We start from the raw sequence: 18,965 nt of genomic DNA on the forward strand, positions 1-18,965 counted from the left end.
GTTTGTCCCCGCGCCGTGTGTCTCCCCCGACGCCGCTCGTGAGGAGTGGGAGGATTCGTCCTGCTCCACTAATTAGTTAATGAGCGTGGAGAGGTAACAGGGGAGGACTCGCGCCCGACCCGTGGCAATCAACACCCTGCGGCTGGGGGGGGGTAATTGCAGTAATTGAGGGTGGGTGGGACGTGGACGTGTGTGTGCATGTGTTCATGTGCATGTGTTCGTGTACATGTATGTGTGTGCATGTGTGTGCATGTGTGCAGGAGCACGCGGGTGCAACCGGGGCGCAGGCAGGGGCAGGCACACGCAGGGCTGTGTGTGTAGTTGTGGGTGTGCGCATGGGTGCACGCCTGCAGTTGGGGTGTGTGTGATTATACGTGCAAGGGGTGCGTGTGCCAGCCCGTGGATCCGTGCGGGTGTGCATGGAGGCATGTGTAAGTTCCCATGCATGCACACAGGTGTGTGAGCCTGGTCTGTACCCATGTGCTTGCGCTCTATTCCGTGAGTGCTTGTGTGTCTGCATGTGCAGGGGTGTTGGTGTGCATGCAGGGGGCTGTGGGCGTGTGTCTGTGTGGTTGTGCGTGTGTGTGCTGGGGTGGACACCCCTGTGTGTGTGCACCGCTTGCCCCAGGCAGCCGGAGCTGATAATTGTGGTTGTTACTGTGAGCCCGTTAATCCCCCGAATCCCTTTACCTCCTGCTCGCAGGGGATTACAAATTAATAAAAGCAGCTTAAGGGCGGGAGCCTCCAAACACACATATGTTCCTGCCCGACGGCAGCACAGGGACTTTCACCCACCCGTGGGGGCAGCTGGGGAGTGGGCCCAAGACCGAGCCGCCGAGAGCCCCAACCTGGTGGCACCCACATTGGCCCCGCTCCAGGTCCTGCCCGACACGGGCCTGCGGGGGCCGACGGCTCGGTCAGGACTGTCCCCTCAGATGTCCCAACTGGCCAGGGGAGAGGTCTCAGCCTGGGGAGGCAGGGAGACATTTTGGAGTACCCATATAAAGTACCTAGAAATCCCAGGTGGGAGCAGAGCCGGGGTATGGATACAGCGCTGGTGGAGCATCGCCCGCTCCGTGCTGCAGCAACGCCGGGTACCACGGTGAGTCCTGCCAGGCACCACTAGCCCCAGCTGCACTGGGGCACCTCGGCCTTCCCCAGGGCCACGAACAGCTTCAGGGTGGGGCAGGTGATGATCCACAGAGTCTCTTTTAAGCTCAGTTTTATAAGTGGATTTTTAGTCTGATCCTCTAAGGAAGCAGTTTAAGAAAGTGTGTGTGTGTGGTGATGGCTGTTCCGCAGTGCACGTGGCACGGGGCAGGGCTGTGGCCGTTGTGGCTGCGGAGGACGGAGGGCAGCGGCCCATGTCCTACTCAGGACCATCGAGGACACGTGCCCACCCTGCGCAGCCTCATGTTTTCAGCCCCACGAGTCAGTCACACCGTGGCACCATCTCGGCAGGTGAAGCCCCTTGGACAATCTCTGTGTGCTCTCGTGCCCTCCCACTCAGGCTGAAGCAGGCATCAGACCCTGCCCATAGTCTTCCTCACCGTGGTTCTACCACCATTAAAAAAACCCAAACAAACATGTATTTATTCCTGGTTTTCTCTCTCTTCCTCAGGTTCAGGTGATCACTTAGCAGCCCCTGAGAAGGCTGGGCTTAAACATATTCCCCTTCCCGTTCCCTTCTGTGGACAGAGGCTGCACCGTCCCTCCTTCCGAGGCAGTTGTGCCAGCTTGTGTATGACAACGGAGCGTCAGGTCACACCACGAGTTCCCAGGACACCCCTTAGTGCCTCCTGAAAAAGGGGCAAAGTCTTAATATTGATTCATTTCTTATTGAAATCTTACTGATTTCTAACACTATCTTGGAGTATTTCTGCAGGTAGATAATCAATGTTTTTAACAAGTCACCCGTCCCACCTCCGCAGTGGCACTGCGGGTGCCAGCAGAAGCCGCAGGGATTCGGACGCACCCGGTGGAGGTTAGCACCCTCCTGGCCAAAGAAGAGATGTTCAGGTTCAAGGGAAAGGGAGATTTAAGTGTGTGTGTGTGTATAGAGATAATGTGCACATAATTGGTCAGAAACCGGCAGTTTTGCTATCACTCCGGCAAACATTCACTGACATTTCATAAAGTTATGGGCTAACAGTGAAAGAAATGGAGTACAAGTTTATCTGTTCCTGATACTTTTCAAAATTAAGTACCTACATAAAATGACCAATATGGTTTAGAAATGGAAATGCATACAAGCTATCCTTGCAATCCAGTTTACCTAAAAAGAACTTGAAAACACAGGTAAAAACCCAAAACACACCACTTTGCCCAAATGTTTGCAATTTATTTTAAACAAGCACATTAGTTTACAATTTAGTACAAAACAGCCACTTTTCCTTCCTAGAGAGGTATGAGACTGAGTAAAACAAACAAACAAACCAGAAGAGACTTCACAAAAATGTCAAGTTATTGTATTAAAATAAATAAAACATTTAAATTACTGAAATGGTATATTCACTGTTTTTAACACCTCGTATGCAATGCACAGACCCACAGACAATACACCTTGGACCTTTTGTTAAGATGGTACTTCCCATCCAGTTCTGAGCAGCAGCAGCAGGATGGATGCACTGCTGGAAATTAAAAATTAAAAGTTCTCAGAAATAACTTCATTAGGTTTCTTTAGCACTTGCAGCTTTTCTTTCACTCCTGGCACATTCCACAGTACTCCTTTTATTTTCCACACAGGTTTAATATTTCCTCTTTAGCAACATCGAAGAGCAAAGGCGGCTCCATGAATTACAAAGGGCCAAGAAATCCTTCTCGGAAATGACTGCCACCAGTCCACAAATGAAAGTGGCATTGCAGAAACTTCTGTGGTATGACACAACACACAAATAAAACCTCCAGGACTGAGGAGATGGTGGTTTGAGGCAATTTTTAAAAAGGAAACACTTTCTTGTAACTCACCCACCAATAAAGCACCACAGCAAAGCAGCATCACACATTCCCCAGCAGACATAATATATCTTTACAGTCAGAGTACATAAAGGGATATAATTTGTCATTATAAAGACAGAAAATAAGAACAAGTAAACCAAGATTTACACACTGAATTCAAAGTCAAGAAAACTTCCAGATGGGGTCACTACTAGCATGAAAGTGAAAGCCTTGGCCGGTTAATTGGCAAAAGAGTAGAGCACCAACACCCTAATTTCTTGCTTTTACACTCTTAAAAAAAACCCCACTGGAAGTTTGAGTATCGGTTCATTTTGTCATGTTTCCCGTAGAGTCACAGCAACATGGAAGGTAATGGTGTGTAGCAAAACACCCCCTTATTCCAAAAACACATTTGCTGCAGTTTTAATGGCAAAATCATCCCTACAAACCTTCAAAGCCTTTTGTTTTCATATGCAGATTAAAATAAGCAGAATGAGTCAAAGCTAACTAACTCAGGTCAGTATAATCAGTAGAGTTCTAAACAACAGCAACGACTGATTTTCAACTTCAAAATGTGCGACAATACTGACAGCAGGAAATTCAACGGTCCACAGAAAATGGCCAAATTTTCCAGATCCAATACTTGCTATGCTGCGGTTTTGTTTTTTTTTGGTGTTTGGTTTTTGGTTTGGTTTTTTTTCTTGACAAGCTAGATGTCTTTGCTTGTTGGCCAATATCAACATCTCCCCAGACTAGGTCGCTTAAAAGTTGTCTGATCTTCAAAACTAAATTTGGAAACTCTGGGCTTTCCTCTCAACTAACCTCCTCCTGCGACCTCTCACTGGATTCCAGCACAAAGCAAGCAGCACCGACGAGCCAGCCTGGACCACCTTCCACTGCTGGTTCACTATCTTTCTAGTTACTTACAAGTTGTTTTAATATTCAAGTCCAGGTGCTATAAAGACAACTGTAGACACTCTTACAAATTCCTAAAGGGAGAGAGACCCATGATTGCTCCTTGTGACAGAACTCTTGAACAGTGAGGGTCCTTAAAAAGTACAGACTGACCTAAGGTCAAAATTGAAGGGAGAAGTTTTCACGTCAGACCACAGGCAGAAGCCGCTGTCCACAGGTGCCCGCAACAGCTCTCGGCCCCGCAGAGGCAGCGCGTGGCAGAAGGCAGGAGCCGGCCTCCAGCTTCACAGAGAGAGCATGGAGTCAAGTTTCCCACATCGGGGTGAAAGTCATCAGGTGCATCCAATAAGCAGTGAAGGTGGCTTAAGAAAACCACAGATTACGTGCCTCTTTATGTACCTCAGACTAACAGTGTCATTTTTTCCTCTGACGCATGTTTACAATAACCGCAGAAGGTTACTACTTTATGTGTATGTTATTTTGATAAATTTAAGGAACAAGGAACAGTAAATCTTTGGAGCTCAATTTTGTTATTCCAATTGGATGATGCAGAAACTAGTGTCAGAAATGTTCGGTTTTGTGAACAAACAAGATTTGATTATGAAAAAATATCCCCATTGAGTTTTTGTGCTTTTAGACCATTCTTGTTGCTAGGCTTTAAACTTTTTATGCTAGGGCTTGTGATGGAAATAAGAGGAGGACGCACTAACAGTAGAAATACAATGACTTGGCGAGGGACTATTTATTCCTTCTCACGTAACACAAGAGCTAGCGAACGTTCAATTAAATTAAAAGTTGCAAATGTAGAATTGAAAGGAAAAGCTTTTTTATATAACATAATTAATCTGTAGAACCACTGCCACAAGAAAACATTGAGGCCAAAACCTATTAGGATTAACTAAAGATTAGGTAATGGATAACTAGAACATGCTCAATTACATTGGATAGGATTATAAACTTCACTATCCAGGACGTGAATTATCCCCCATAGCTAGGATCAGAAAGGAACTCCTACTCTGAATGGTAATGTTATAACTGTTTTCATGTTTTCTTCTAATTGCTGCCAGCCAGGACCCCAGACAGACCTGTGAAGGCAACTGCCACATTCCCAACTGCTGCCACATCCCAGAATGGAGCAGCTCTCAGACTTAACCATTGGTTAAACCTCTCTTGACCCAAACAGAGCAGCACTCCAGCAGAAGGGCAAGAGAAATAGGCTGTTCTTCTAGGTACTGTACAGACAACTTCACAGCTAGCAGGTGATGCTCTCTGTGAGCTCAGAACTGGAAATACCAAGTGAAGTGTTTACCCTACCTTATGAGAAGAAAAATTACTATATTGTAACGGAGTTATCCAACATCATAAGAAACTTAGTATTTCCAGATCTGTGAATTTGTTCTTGCATGCTGATGCAGATCTCACTGTCCTTCACTGTTTCCCTTTACTGGAGTTCATCAGAATTAGCTTCCATCTGGATAACACAAAAATTACTCAGCTACTTTTCTGGTTCATGAGTGAGTGAGGTGAGTTACGTAATGCTCCAACAACACATCCAATAGCACAGCAAGGAAAGCACCGGGTCTGAGTCTCTCCTTGCTTACGTCTAAACCCCATTCAAATAGATGACAGCATTAGCAAGCAGAATCAGGCTGCTTATTGAGACACAAACTGCCCCAAAACTCTCATCCTAGCAGAGGCACACACATCCTTGGCTAGAACGCACAGGAGAATGGAAGACTTATTTGCACACCTAATGCTTTCTACTTTAATTATGCACTGTAAATAATATGTGAGAAAGTAATATAGGTTTAGAATTGATTTAATCAGAATAGAACTCTTGTTTCCTGAAAAAAAAAAAAAAAAATCAGAATTCTTGCTTCTCCAAATGAAGCAGCCAAGGTAACAGCATAACTGTTCAGTACTCTGGTGGGTAAAATCTGCTCTGGGTAAATTAATAAAAATCTAACTTGAAGTACACAAAACAATATCCAATTTCCTTCTAAAACCAGGCACAGTTGATTGCATAATGTAATGTTTACTCTGAAAATGAGTAAAGAATGTAGGTGGTAACAGAATGTAGGTGGTCATGGAAAAATCTTAACTGAAGAATGCAATGCCTACTTCAGTGGGCATTTTATGAGCACTATGTGCCTCAGTTAAACATTAGGATTCTTAGAGCGAGCTCTGTATATTAAGCTAGAATACCTGTGAAATGACTTGAGAAGAAAGGGGTTTTAAACAAGCAATACTGTGTATAAAATCCCTGATCATAAATATTAAAGCTGTATCTGGTACTGAACAGCCACATACAATGAAAACTTTGTTTCCGATTTAAACTTCTATACAGATGAACGATAATACTTCACTTTCCACCGTTTAGATCTCATTCGGAAAAAAAAGTACATTATCATTAAAAATAAGGATGATGCTACATACAGTATGACACACAGACTCATGTCTATGTTTGAAAACCCAATCCCTAAGAAAGACACGGCCTGCTTCATCTCTTTAAGGTTAGATGATCCAACTGCGCTTCTACCACTATCTTTGACAGGTCCATGATTTGCTATTAGCTTATCTAACACCTTAGATTCTGAATCTAGTATGTTTTCTTTATCCTGGATCTTATTTTCTCTGTTTCCACTTGGTTTCTTCAGTAGGCTTTTGTCTTTCATCTCCCTTGTATCTCCCTGTTCGGTTTCACTGGAGTCAGTCTGGCTTTCAATATATTTATATAGAATATTTTCACTGTTATAGTGATTCTTCATGAACTGTAGAACTTGGGCTTCATTCCAGCTGTGTAATCCTTTAATTTCCTCATGACATGCAGGACAAATGTCTGGAGTTGGCCACTGAACTTTGGGAAATTTTGGATCTTCAGTCAAATCGCCTAATTGGGAGGAGAAAAAAGAAAATCAGAAGTGAATGAACTAGGAAAGCTGAACCATCAGACACTTCACTGGAAACTGCAGAGAGTGTTTTCCACTTATAAATAGTGAGGTTACCAAACAAAGCCCACAGCACAATAATGTTTGTATTAAACTGAAGACAGTCATGAACAAATTTGGGTATTCTTAAGTTCCCTTATGGATGCATCAATTATGTTCCCAAGTACTGCTTCCTCTTTCAAAATACAAACACTAAATCATAATTATTTTCCTTTTCTCTCAGTAAAAGCTGAAGTGTTCAAATTCTGATATAAGATACTACAATTGCTATGTTTTTAGAAGGCATGAATATACCACCATCTAGGCCTTTCAGGGGTTAACTTGAATTATGGTTCAAAACAAACTGCTCTTTTGCACTCAATGCTCTTTAATCCTGAAGCTTGGTTTGCAGCAAGCAGTTTCAAGGCCAAAGACTTGCAGATATTTTCCTGTTTCTATATTGTGAACCATTCCATCCGAAGCTTGCTTTTTCATAGCTTGCATGATTACTATAGCAAACTATTTTCAGTACTTTAAAAACCATTATCATATTTAAGATTTATTTTTCAGCTTACTTTTTAGCATTTAAACATGTAACGCTGTCTTGAACTAAATCCAATTTTAACATTTCAGTTGCTCATAGCTCTGGCCACCTTTCTGTCTCGATGGCAAAGAGCTGAACTCTGTAGCTAGTGTTGCACTTTGCTCTAATAAAAAACATTTTAAAATGTGGAGGAAAATAATTTTTAAAACAAAAATCTCTACCTGGTAAAAAAAGCTAATTTATTTAGGGGATTGTTATTAGTATACTAAGCCTTATAATATTTCAGAAATAAATACAGATTCTTCTTTTACTATAGTTTTTATCCTTTTTAAAGGCAGAAAACTTCCCCATGATTTTGTGCATAATATTGTTTAGGGACTCAAAGGATGCTTAAAAATATTTGTCTCCTTGATATTTACAAGTAAGAAAGCGAGTTTGCATTTTGGATATCTTAAAGATCAGTCAGTAATCAATTTGTTTCAACAGAGAAAGCAGAAACAAAACGTCTTATGGTAAGATTACAAACAGAAAACTTATTGTACTTCATGTTTTCCTGCCAAAGAGAAGAATGCTATAAATTCTGTACATACTAAAGCAACAGGAAGGAATTAAATAAGGCAGAGCCATATACAACAGTCTCATGACCCACACTTGAAGGCTGTGCCAAGGTGCTTTCATTGACCATCATTTCTCATTGAAAGCTCTATATATTACCAGAAATACAGATACAGCTTTTAAGGATTAAAATAAGTCACTGTCCCAAAGAGAAATTTTAGCAAACTTAAAAAGCATAATTTAACATTATTATTTATTCCAGTATGTTTATACTTCTTACTAAAAGGGTATTTTAGCCGGCTGTTGCATCATCTAAATCAATATCCATACGAGTTTTCCAATAACTTAATGTTCCAAATAAGTATATTGCTCCACTACTTAGCAACTTCAAGTCAACAGGACTACCTTTTCCTGTGTTCAACCTGGCAATAGTAACAAATATTAGGGGATGTTTTTATTTAATAACTCATTATTTACTTTTTTTCTCCTTAGAAAAAGGAGACAAACTGTTTATACTCACAACAGTATTTAATACTTCATAAATCTTGGGAATTCAGCATAACTATAATATAAACACAATATAGCATATTTAAATTGTAACTAATGCTACATTACACAGATCCATAACAGCAGACAGGGATTAAGTGCAAAGAGAAACCAATTTTCTTTAGTGCTTCAGTTACTTGATAGCCCCATAACAGAACGGATTAAATACAACCAGTATTTTAACGATACTTTTAGTCTAACTGAAAACATAGCAATCTAGCAGGGGAACAGATTTTCTTCACACAGTAATTTTATTTTTATTTGGTTGCTGATCTGCTAATAGCTTGATCCTGAGAAAGCCTCCTGTTCAATTATCATCATTTTCAATACAGCATCTCTCCAGAACACAATGAAGACAGGTTTTAACATCTATTTAAACTGTTAGAGAAAGAATTTTTTTTTTTTATCCACCGATAAGTAGTTGAACAGTATTGCTCCTTTTTTGAAAGGCTTTGATTTGTACTCCAAAAAGATTCTCTCATCAAGCAACAGGTAAAGTCTCAGAAGAAGCTGTATCTTTGAGAATGATGAAATTTTTTCATTATATATCATAAGAGATAACTACGTTACGGGAGGATAGTGTATCTCAAGTGCGTATTCTCACTCATGCAAAGGTTAGCGTGCTGGTCTTTCAAGTTACAGTTCATTGGGATGCTCTTGGTTTTGCTCAGTACACAAGTACCCTTTCTCGTACGCCAATGTAAATGTGGAGTTAGTCTTTTGAAGTCAGTATTTAATAAAGGAATGTCAAGCTTAAAACAACAGTAACCGTTGTTCCAACTCAAGTTACAGAGCCTAATTTGCATATCTGTTCAAATATAAACCACGTTGTATAAAATGCCACAGCCTTGTCTTTCAGACACAGCTACCTTTGTTGGGTTTTCCTAAGCAAAGTCTTCCATACCTGCAAGCCTGTTATTCACTACGTTGTGTTTCTCCCAGAGCCAGAGAACAGCCTTGTCTAAGGTTTTAACAGAATCCATGGACTCTTTAGCCATTTCTTCAAAATGCTGGGCACAAGCCTTGCATCCAAAAAAGTGGCGAATGTATCTCCGCATGACCTGAAGTACTATTTGGGGATTGTCTTCAAGACCTAGGAAGACAGATGATAGATGCATTTAGCACCATCTGGACAAACATAGCTTCAACATCTGCATTTTAACATACATAAAAGGGAACCGTGGAAAAGGAAAGGAAATGTTGCTACTTTCTTGTTCCATGCAAGAACATGGAACTTCAGATATAAGAAACTAGCTTCTTTTATAATTTAAAGATACCCATAGCTTGTGTACCATCACATAGAACCTATACCTCAGTAAGTCACAAAGATATTAGAGGGATTAAAAGCTTCACTCAGTTCTTAGAAGAAATACCTCTCCCCAACAAAATATATATTTAATATTGTCATTAAGTAGTTGAGGTGAAACATTTATTTATTCATTGCCAAACAACTTGGTTTCTAATGTAGAGTTTACAGTGATCTCAAACAGTACATTTCAAAACTTACTGTTTTGAAAGGTTGTCTGGGATATCAGACACAACTACAAGGGAATTATTTCAAACGCACCAAGGTTCAACAAAATGCTAGGTGAGTGACGGTGTTATTAAAAATGCAAAGTAGCTATTTAACCAATACATACTAACACATTTACTCTACATAATTGTGTTCAAAGTTATCCTGAACAACACATTAAAGTGAGAGTTAAAGATCAAGTCTTCTTTACAGTGAATTTTTTCCTTTTATAGAATATCTTACAATTTGAGGGGTGAACAAACTCAGCTAAATGAAAATCAGACATGAAAAATTTTTTTCAGAAGCCCATTAAGAGAGTACGTTTTGGAATTGTTAAAACATACAAAGTCCACGCTGTCTATATTTCACACAATTCTTCTGGAAGCACAGACTTTCTCCAATATCTTGCCCAACAACTAAATGAATATTTATGTTATGCATTCACTATTGCATTTAGGCTCAGGCATGAAGTTACGGTGACCAAGAGTCAAAAGCCCTCTGATAAGTATTTCACAAGGTGCCTGTGATATCTGTTTGTTACTCCGTAACTCTGAGGTATTACAGAATACCAGAATCTCATTACAGTTATTAATGCTGTGGCTTTTTTGGCAGGCACTGAATGCATACACATAATAGCTACTTAGCAACATTTGAACTTTCAAGAGTAACTCGGGAATTCCTCCTAAAATAAATACAAACACATTATTCTTTCTGTAACATTCACACTTTTACACTAAAGATAATGCAAAAAGATCGTTATTTTATTCAGAAATAAGCTAAGGTCTTTACAGATTGAGAACTTTGTCCTGGGTCTTTACTGTGACAGCAGGTAGTCCCTACATCTATAAGTGGCTTGAAAACCTGATATAATTCATTAAAACCCTAATGGTTTCATCTCTGTCTCTCAGAGATTCTGATTCATGCTTAATTGACCTAGTAAATTATGCCAAAATGTATTTACAAATGTGCTATACGTTACCACAAACACACACTTGTCAAACGAAACACATTTTATGATACAGATTGATCAAATTACCGACGCCTGCAGTTGAACGCCTCTACCATGAGTAATTGACAATGCAGGTTTTGTAGCTTCTGTAGTAAAGGGTTAGGGTGTTTTGCTCCCTGTCCTATTCTGATAGTGAATAACAGGGTTTTTTGCACATATGCCCTCTGTACATGCATTGTTTCTTGGAAAAAAATCCTCAACAAAATCTATTCAAAACTATCAGAGTACTTATCTGTTATATATATATAAGAAATGCATAAAGATTGTAATGCACCTTTATTTAGAACAACAACATTGTATGCTTAAACATGGCAGCAAAAAAGTAGCCAAAAAGAAATAATAAAAAGCAAACAGTCTCTACTCAGACATTCAATATCTGTGATTGAATAGGCATGTATAAATAAAAGCTATGAGATTAAAGCAGATTAAATTACAACATTAAAAGAAAGGTTGAAAAATAATTTTGGAAAGTTGAAGCAAATTTCAGGCAAAACAGTACTCCAGAAATATCCTCTCATCAAGCAACACGTATACTAAAATGTGTATTTAAAAAAAGAAAGCAAACACACACAACGAAAGTAGCGACTAGCAAACAACCTCTTATGGAGGAACAGAGATTCATATACAAATCTAATTATATCTGTTCTACTGTGTAATGCTACACTCTTGAAAATTCATTTTGTGGGGAGGTCTTCCAAATTCATCAACAGATTAAAAAGAATTCAGATAATTAAAAAAAAAAAATCTACAAGCCTGTCTTATTCACACCAATAGTTCCTGTTACCTGAAAACACATTTCCTAAAATTAAGCACGTTCAGGACTAGATTTCTACAATGATTTTATACGCCCTCTGATGTGAGCAGTTCTGTTCAGAGTTCCTTTGGATTCCCTTGTGCTGATCCCACCACAGGTTCAAATTACACCGTTCAACATTAAAATAGGTCAAAAATAAACCATTTAAAACATTACATCAAGAAAGCTGTAGCAAGTTCACGCTGATTGCCAGACTTCACAAGTAGAGGAAACTATAAAAAAAAAAAATACAGCTGCTTTAAAAAGAAAACAAAGAATTGCAAAATGGCTCATTTTGTTTGTTTTTATCAGCCCAGAGATGAATCTTCTATTAACATCTGCCATGTATCATCATGTAATCCTCCTTTTCTCTTTCCTCCCAAACTACTGCAATTCAGGGTAACCCTAATCTTTAAAGTGGACAAGAACCATAAAACCCTACCTGTGGTGGGAAGGATTAGGGAGTACATCATGCTTTTTAGTAGATGGGATTTAAACAAGCAATAAGGAGAGGAAAACCTCCCAAGACATAATCCGACAGTCTCAGACTGACCCAATTCTTTCGCCATAAGAAGTGATCATCACATATCTGTCCCGATTTAAATCGATGGTTAAGTGTGCCAAAGAATTTTCAGTATTTTTAACTTCAGATTGACTAGAGCTTATGCTTGAAATATGGGAGCAATTTAAGATGCAATTTTGTATAGCTAAATATTAAGAACATTTTTACTTTTAATTAGAACACTTTTGGCAATTGGGACAAAAGGGGAAATTTAACTTATGCATGATCCTGTTGAACAGCTAATATGTCATCCAGTACAAAAAACCCCAAACTCATCAGGCAGAGCACAGTACTAAATTAAAGGGATTCAATCTACCATCCTATGAGTAACAAAATAAGACAAAACAGAGAGAGAAACAAAAATCAACAGGATGATTAGCTGTCCAAAAAAGTCCCTATTCTGCAGGAGATTCAATGTTACAAATTGAAAAATTTTCACTGTGATTGCAAGTAATGCTGGACAAATGTATGTATCTGTAATTTGAAATAATCTAAGTTTTTTTTAAACATACAATCAGCAACTGACAAATTCTGAGTTTTATGATCTAGTAACAGTCCATCTAGTATTTTTATATTCCTTGGAAAAGATGTTAAAAAGGCTCTAAATGAAAACTAAATAGAACTATTACCAAACAAAGCACCATTCTGGCAAGAATAAAAACATACGAAGGACAGTATTTTAGCATTAGTAATTCTATTTCCATTGTGCGAAGAAAATAGATTATATATCCAGTGCATTTCTTAAATAGGAATCATCACGAGAATATTAACACTCCACAAGATACTGCAAGTCTAAAAATAAGCAATTTTACAGAGTGCTTGCAAAGTAGTATATCACTGCACAGATTAATGGACGCTATGTACATTCAGCTGAAAAAACCCCAGTCATAACGTTTGATATTTAAGAAATAAAGTTATAGGATTGACTAATGGTTGTACAGCTTTTATAGATACTAAACCATGCAGTTAAATCTCATTCTTCTCAAATTAAATTAACAGTGCAACCTCTGGTAACCTGAACAATCTTCATGCCTTTTCAGGTGGTTCAGAATTTCTTTGTTTGAAATCCTCTCCTTTTTCTGCTTTATTGCTCTCATCTTTAGGGCCACATACTTTATTTATCGCATTTCTAAGTGAGGACAAATTGACACGCTTTTTTCCAAGCCTTGTGGCTGCAGTGAAGCTATGCTCTGACCTCTGCTGGTACAAAGCTGAACGCTGAGCCTGAAAGCCACTGTCCTCCATCCATCTACTAATTGAGTATTTACAAACAAAAAAAATTTGCTGTAATCCGTTGTTTTTTCTGTTGCATAGCAGAACTGATGCACATATTTGTCTTCTCCTTCAAGTGTCTCACATAACTGATGCTTACCTGTATTTATCAAAGCTTGTGGTCGCAGCGCAGCTTGAACAGTTAGGGTGTGAAACAGCTTCCAAAGGGAACAGGTATAACCTCTCAGCTCTGGTCTGCTGCCCTGACATCCGACCCACTGAACTTTCTTAGTGAGAAATATCCCAGAAATCTGGAAAAAAAAACAAAAAAAAAAGCATCTAAGATATACGCAGCTCTGGGACCTAAATTCACTCCTGAAAATAACAGCAGTCACAGTTGATCCTACCTTGAAATTGAGGTGATCCAAGGATAAAGAATAGTACATTACTCTCTCTGCACATGTTGCTAATGAATTCATGCTTAAGGCAAACAAATTTTAAACTTATAACAGTCCTTAACTCTGAGATACTCTGACACACCATTACAAAACTCATCCCTCTCGCAAACACATTAGATGATCTACAACGTACAGTCACTGGCATCAAACCTACTAAAATGCACATCACAAATGTCTAATTAGTCTGACAGAACACATTAAGTGGCTTAACTTGTAAGGTTTTTTTTTAAGCACAGTATGAACACAACACACACACAAATACTACTGTAAACTTCAAGATCTACAGTTTCCCTGGGTGCATTAAAAATTCCGTATTATTCAGCAAGATCTACATGACTTACAGTGGTAAAGTCTTAACAGGCTAAGATGTAGAATTCGTTATTATTTCTTCTTAAAACAAAACCACTACTTACTCATTACACCTAAAATCCAGTGCAAGATTTTAGTTTCTGAAACTTATCTCTCTGCTTCCTAAAACACACAGAAGGTTTCCAAATTTCAGATAGCTATCCCATTCCACGGGAAGAAAAACTCATGTTAACTTCTGTACAAAGAGGGCCCTATCACAGGGCTTTGCATTACCAAAGTGAGATGGGATTCCTAGCGCGGCCCTTACTGTGCCAGGAAATGAGAGTATTTGGCGAAACTTCAGGAATAACATCCATTTGGGTAAATTTCCCATCAATTATACCCTGACCTTCAAGAGAATCCTGCTGATAGCAGGCATAGCAAGCAAAGGCAACTCAAAAATTTCCGCTGGGAATCTTGCATCATTTGAAGCTGATGCTAGGGAACATCTATATGTTAGCAATTGCTTGCTCATTATAAAACTGAGACAGGATTGTGTATTTCAATTCTTTCATTTCAATTTCTTCATGTGGATTTTTGTTTTTTCTGGTAATGATTTCACTTTATTTTCATTTTAACCTTCTTATAACTCCATTATGACTGAGGGACCATCAGTAAGTGATGTCTTAGATTTATATAGAATCTTATCCTTTACTAATGCTGTATTTTATGCTAGAAACTAGTAACAGCTTACCCGCATTTTGTTGTTGACCAGATCTAGGATAGCATCATAAGGGATTTTGTCTAATGGAAGGCTCACCAGCCACTCTTGCAAGGTCTCTAACAACTTTACCACAGGCTGACGGCCAGGAAAAAGCTGGGGAAAAAAAATAAGAAGAAAATATCCATATTTTAAAGCACAAATCTCATTAGCAGCAAGACAGTTTTATCTTTATTTAAATGTGTTGTTCCTGTCCTTAAAATACTTCAGATTTTCTTTTGTTATGAGGAAATTAATTACTTGTTCTGCTTTCAATAAAAAGTCATCGCACACTAACTTTTGCTTACAAAATTTAACAAGTTGCACACACAAAATGTTAACCAGTGAAATGAAGCTACTCAATAGAATTTATGGAACAGATAGAATATTCATACTAGAATTTTGCACTCAGGCAATTCAGCTCAGTGTAAAGCCCATAAAGGAGCATAAGACCTAAGTGAATCAGGCTGAAATCCCTTCTCACTCTTAGAAGACTGATCACAAAAATTAATTCTTACAAAATATTTGTTCAGATTTCTGTAACTGTAGATGATGTTGGTTATCTAGAAGAGCATTTTTCTTTTCAGATCTGTAACAGTGATTTCCAAAGTGATTTGGAAATAGTGACTTTCTTAACTTGGAACTTAAAGAAGTCAGAGTCTAGCAGATGAGTGTGAAGAACTGTAAATCAGAGATAATGCCATTATTTTACAGTAGAAATGGGATTTTGCTTTAGTGATAGTTGTAATTACTATAGAATTAAGTAAAGTATGCATACCATCCTTTAAGCACCCTTCCAGAGGGCACAGTATCTCAACAGATGGGGAAATAAAGTCCCTGTATCTGCTAGTTTAAATACATAAAGCAATTTATGACAGAACATGCTATACAGATGCCAGACATTCTGCAGTCGTCATCCATCTATCAATATCTCTAATTCATAGACCACTTACTTGACACATGCAAATCTAATGGGCAGGAACTCCCTTTTGCTAATTGTCTGTATTGTATCTAACACAAGGGACCCTGTGCATTGTTTGGGTTCAAAGACGACTCTTAAACAGTCTGTAAAAAACCAGCACACCTCTGAACTACTGACGGCATACTATAAATACATCTACTCCTGTAGGACCCCAGAATATCATGCAGTGCTACTTAAAAGACAATAGTTGCACAGTATCTCAGGTAGGTATCGGTCTCATCAAGGACTAAAAAAATCAATAGAATTCTGCACTGACAGTCAAAAAAACTAATTCTACAACAATGAAAATTCCCCAAGTAGGGAACCAGAAACCTCTCTGACTTAGGATTTATCATCACTATAAATGCTGTTACACAGGAGGATAGTATAAAAAGTTTCCTAATGGAAACACCTGAGAATCATGAACAAGAACTACAAGGAAAGTGTTACAGGACAAGACAATGCAAATAAAGGACAGCAGTCCCCACTTGGACAGTGGCGGTCTGGAGATGAACATGCAACTAGAAGAGAGCATTCCCCATTTATGCGCTAATAGCCAGGGACGCAGATGACGTCAGCTGGCCAGGAGCCATCAGGAAGAACGGAGCATGTTTTAGGGATAATATGATGGAAAGATTACCACTACACTTTCTTAAAGAAATGAGGCCAGCTAGAGATTTCTGATCTCTGTTGGCTGCTGAGGGGGGTGAAGAAACTGTCTGTCGGATTTTCAGATATATCCAGATATTTCTAAATAGTTCACACAGGCCTTATTATTCCCTTAAACAGGTATGGATTCTCTTTCTTTAAAATAAAACAAAGTGTTAGCTGCTCAGTAAGTAAATACAAAGAGACATTGGTCATTTCAGTAGGCTGACATTACAAAGTTAAAGTATTTCAATTTTAAGTCATATCACATTATATTATATATATTGTCCCTTCACTGAAAGTTAATATGTAAGCATCTTTACTTTGGAAATATTCAACTATATTCAATAGCTCAATTATTTTGAAATACTCAATTAAACTCAATACCTCAATTATATGTGAAATTTGGAAGTTACTAATATCTCTAAATAGAACACCGGTTGTGAAGTATGCACTAACAAAATCCAGAAGTCAAGAATGAAAAACAAAGGTTTTTTATCCCACTCAGTTACAATAGCTACTTATCCTGAAAATCTGATAGATGCACTATATTTATAGCATTTGTTCAATATGCTACAGACTACTTAAACTTTTACTTTCGAGCTCTCTAAGAATAAACTAAAATACATTTCAGCCCTATAAGTATGTCAGAAAGGCATACAATAACTCTAAAATAACACTTAAAGAAAGCCACAAAGCTATTTTTTTAAGCTAGCAAAGAATAAACATTCTGAAGACATTTTGAGAGACTTATGTCACCTGATAAATTTTATGTTAGAGTCACTTTATTCTTACAAATAATCAAAAACTAGAAGTGTATACCTTGGCAGAGACAGTAACAAAATCCTTGAAGGTCTTTAGCTCAGCTCCCTCAAGTGTCTTGTGCGTAGCAAGCTCTACCCTGAGCAGGTAATGCAATCCCGATTCAAGGTCAGCCATGTACAGCTTAGATCTGAAACACACATATATAATGTTATAAAGTGGCAGGTTTCTTTTGCTCATTTTCTCACCAGTCATGAAGGTAAAATTGATATATAGTAGGTGTCACTAAAACCTCAACATTTGCCACTTCACAGTGATTGCAGTATATCCTACACCAGTATGGGAAGACACAGCAGTTACTTCAGGTGCTCAGTATGGTGAATGTCAAGTTCAATGAGTTTCACTGTACTCTTTTAAAAGAGTAATTTTATGTCATTATATTCAGAGTTTAGACAAATGAAGCATAACCACACACAAGAATTTCTTATATAGTTGACTAAACTTTTTGCCTCCCAGAAAACTTCACTTTGTAATGAAATTATAACCCTGACATTGTCAGCAAGGAAATAGCTAGTGTAAAGAAATTACAGCTTCTCTTCAGGATCCAACACAAATAGAAAAATGACAGGTTATAAAAAAAGGGAGACTTCTGTTGAACAAAAGTATATCATACACAGAGCAGGAGTACAAACAAGACTGAAAAAGGTCAATGTTGGAAAGGACTGAATCTAGAAATCCTCTCCCAAATCAGTAGTTTTACTGTAGGTTCTTCGCATAACTGTGTCGATTTTAAGCACACTATCAGAATTAGGCACCTTATGGAAAGGTACAAGTAAAACATCTAACGCAAATAAAAGATTTTAAGAGGTCCTTCTCACAGCCAAATATCTTCGTAACAACAAAAAAATCACTTTACAAAGTACTAATGCATCAAGTAACACATCCGATCTTTCAATGCTTTCAGAGTACAAACTTTAGACAGTATGATACAGGGCAACATAACCAAACAAACAGAAGTTCCCATAGTTAATAGAGTTAACACCTCTTGTAAGAGTTCAGCAGCACTATTATTTCTAACAACAAATAGAATTAAAAAAACATCATTCAAGAAACCGGCTGGCCCCACCTCCTAAATAACATGCAAGAAATGACATATTAAACTACAGAATAATATATATTCTTAACAGCTCAAGCTACAGACTTATTCTGAATTTATCTCCTTAATTAATAATGTACTCACTTAAATTTTAAAAAACGGCAAAATTCTGCTTCAAATTTCTTAAATAAAGAGACATCCATATGAATGCATGAAGTTCTCCCAAAGAATCCTATTTAGAAGATACTTGGACTGGATTCATATCAACAAGATTTTGTCTTGCTGGAAAGCAGCTCAATTTAATGCAGTTGTTTTGATAATGTTCCATTTAAAATATAATAGTCATTGAATGAAGATGACACTAATAGCATCCATGAAAAGAAAATAAGTACAAAATGAAAGCACTCGGTCCTACATCTTTTCCATCTAAAGATGCTGAGGGATTATCTCTCTGCAAAGCCTTTGCATCCTTCTCTCAA

At 38.2% G+C, this 18,965-nt stretch overlaps 1 protein-coding gene across 1 annotated transcript in view; it reads right to left on the reverse strand.

The window, feature by feature from the left end:
- Positions 1–6,191: 6,191 nt before the first annotated feature.
- QSOX2 (quiescin Q6 sulfhydryl oxidase 2) overlaps positions 6,192–18,965 on the reverse strand; it is a 24,629-nt gene continuing 11,855 nt past the window's right edge. Inside the window, exons 8-12 of the mRNA XM_010295408.1 lie at positions 17,451–17,580; positions 15,014–15,136; positions 13,674–13,824; positions 9,329–9,517; positions 6,192–6,742 (exon numbers count right to left, since the gene is read on the reverse strand). Coding sequence (XP_010293710.1) covers positions 6,192–6,742; positions 9,329–9,517; positions 13,674–13,824; positions 15,014–15,136; positions 17,451–17,580 — 1,144 coding nt within the window. The remainder of the gene's footprint in view (positions 6,743–9,328; positions 9,518–13,673; positions 13,825–15,013; positions 15,137–17,450; positions 17,581–18,965) is intronic.

Source organism: Phaethon lepturus, unplaced genomic scaffold (assembly GCF_000687285.1).
Source record: "Phaethon lepturus isolate BGI_N335 unplaced genomic scaffold, ASM68728v1 scaffold36059, whole genome shotgun sequence".
Classification (NCBI taxonomy): domain Eukaryota; kingdom Metazoa; phylum Chordata; class Aves; order Phaethontiformes; family Phaethontidae; genus Phaethon; species Phaethon lepturus.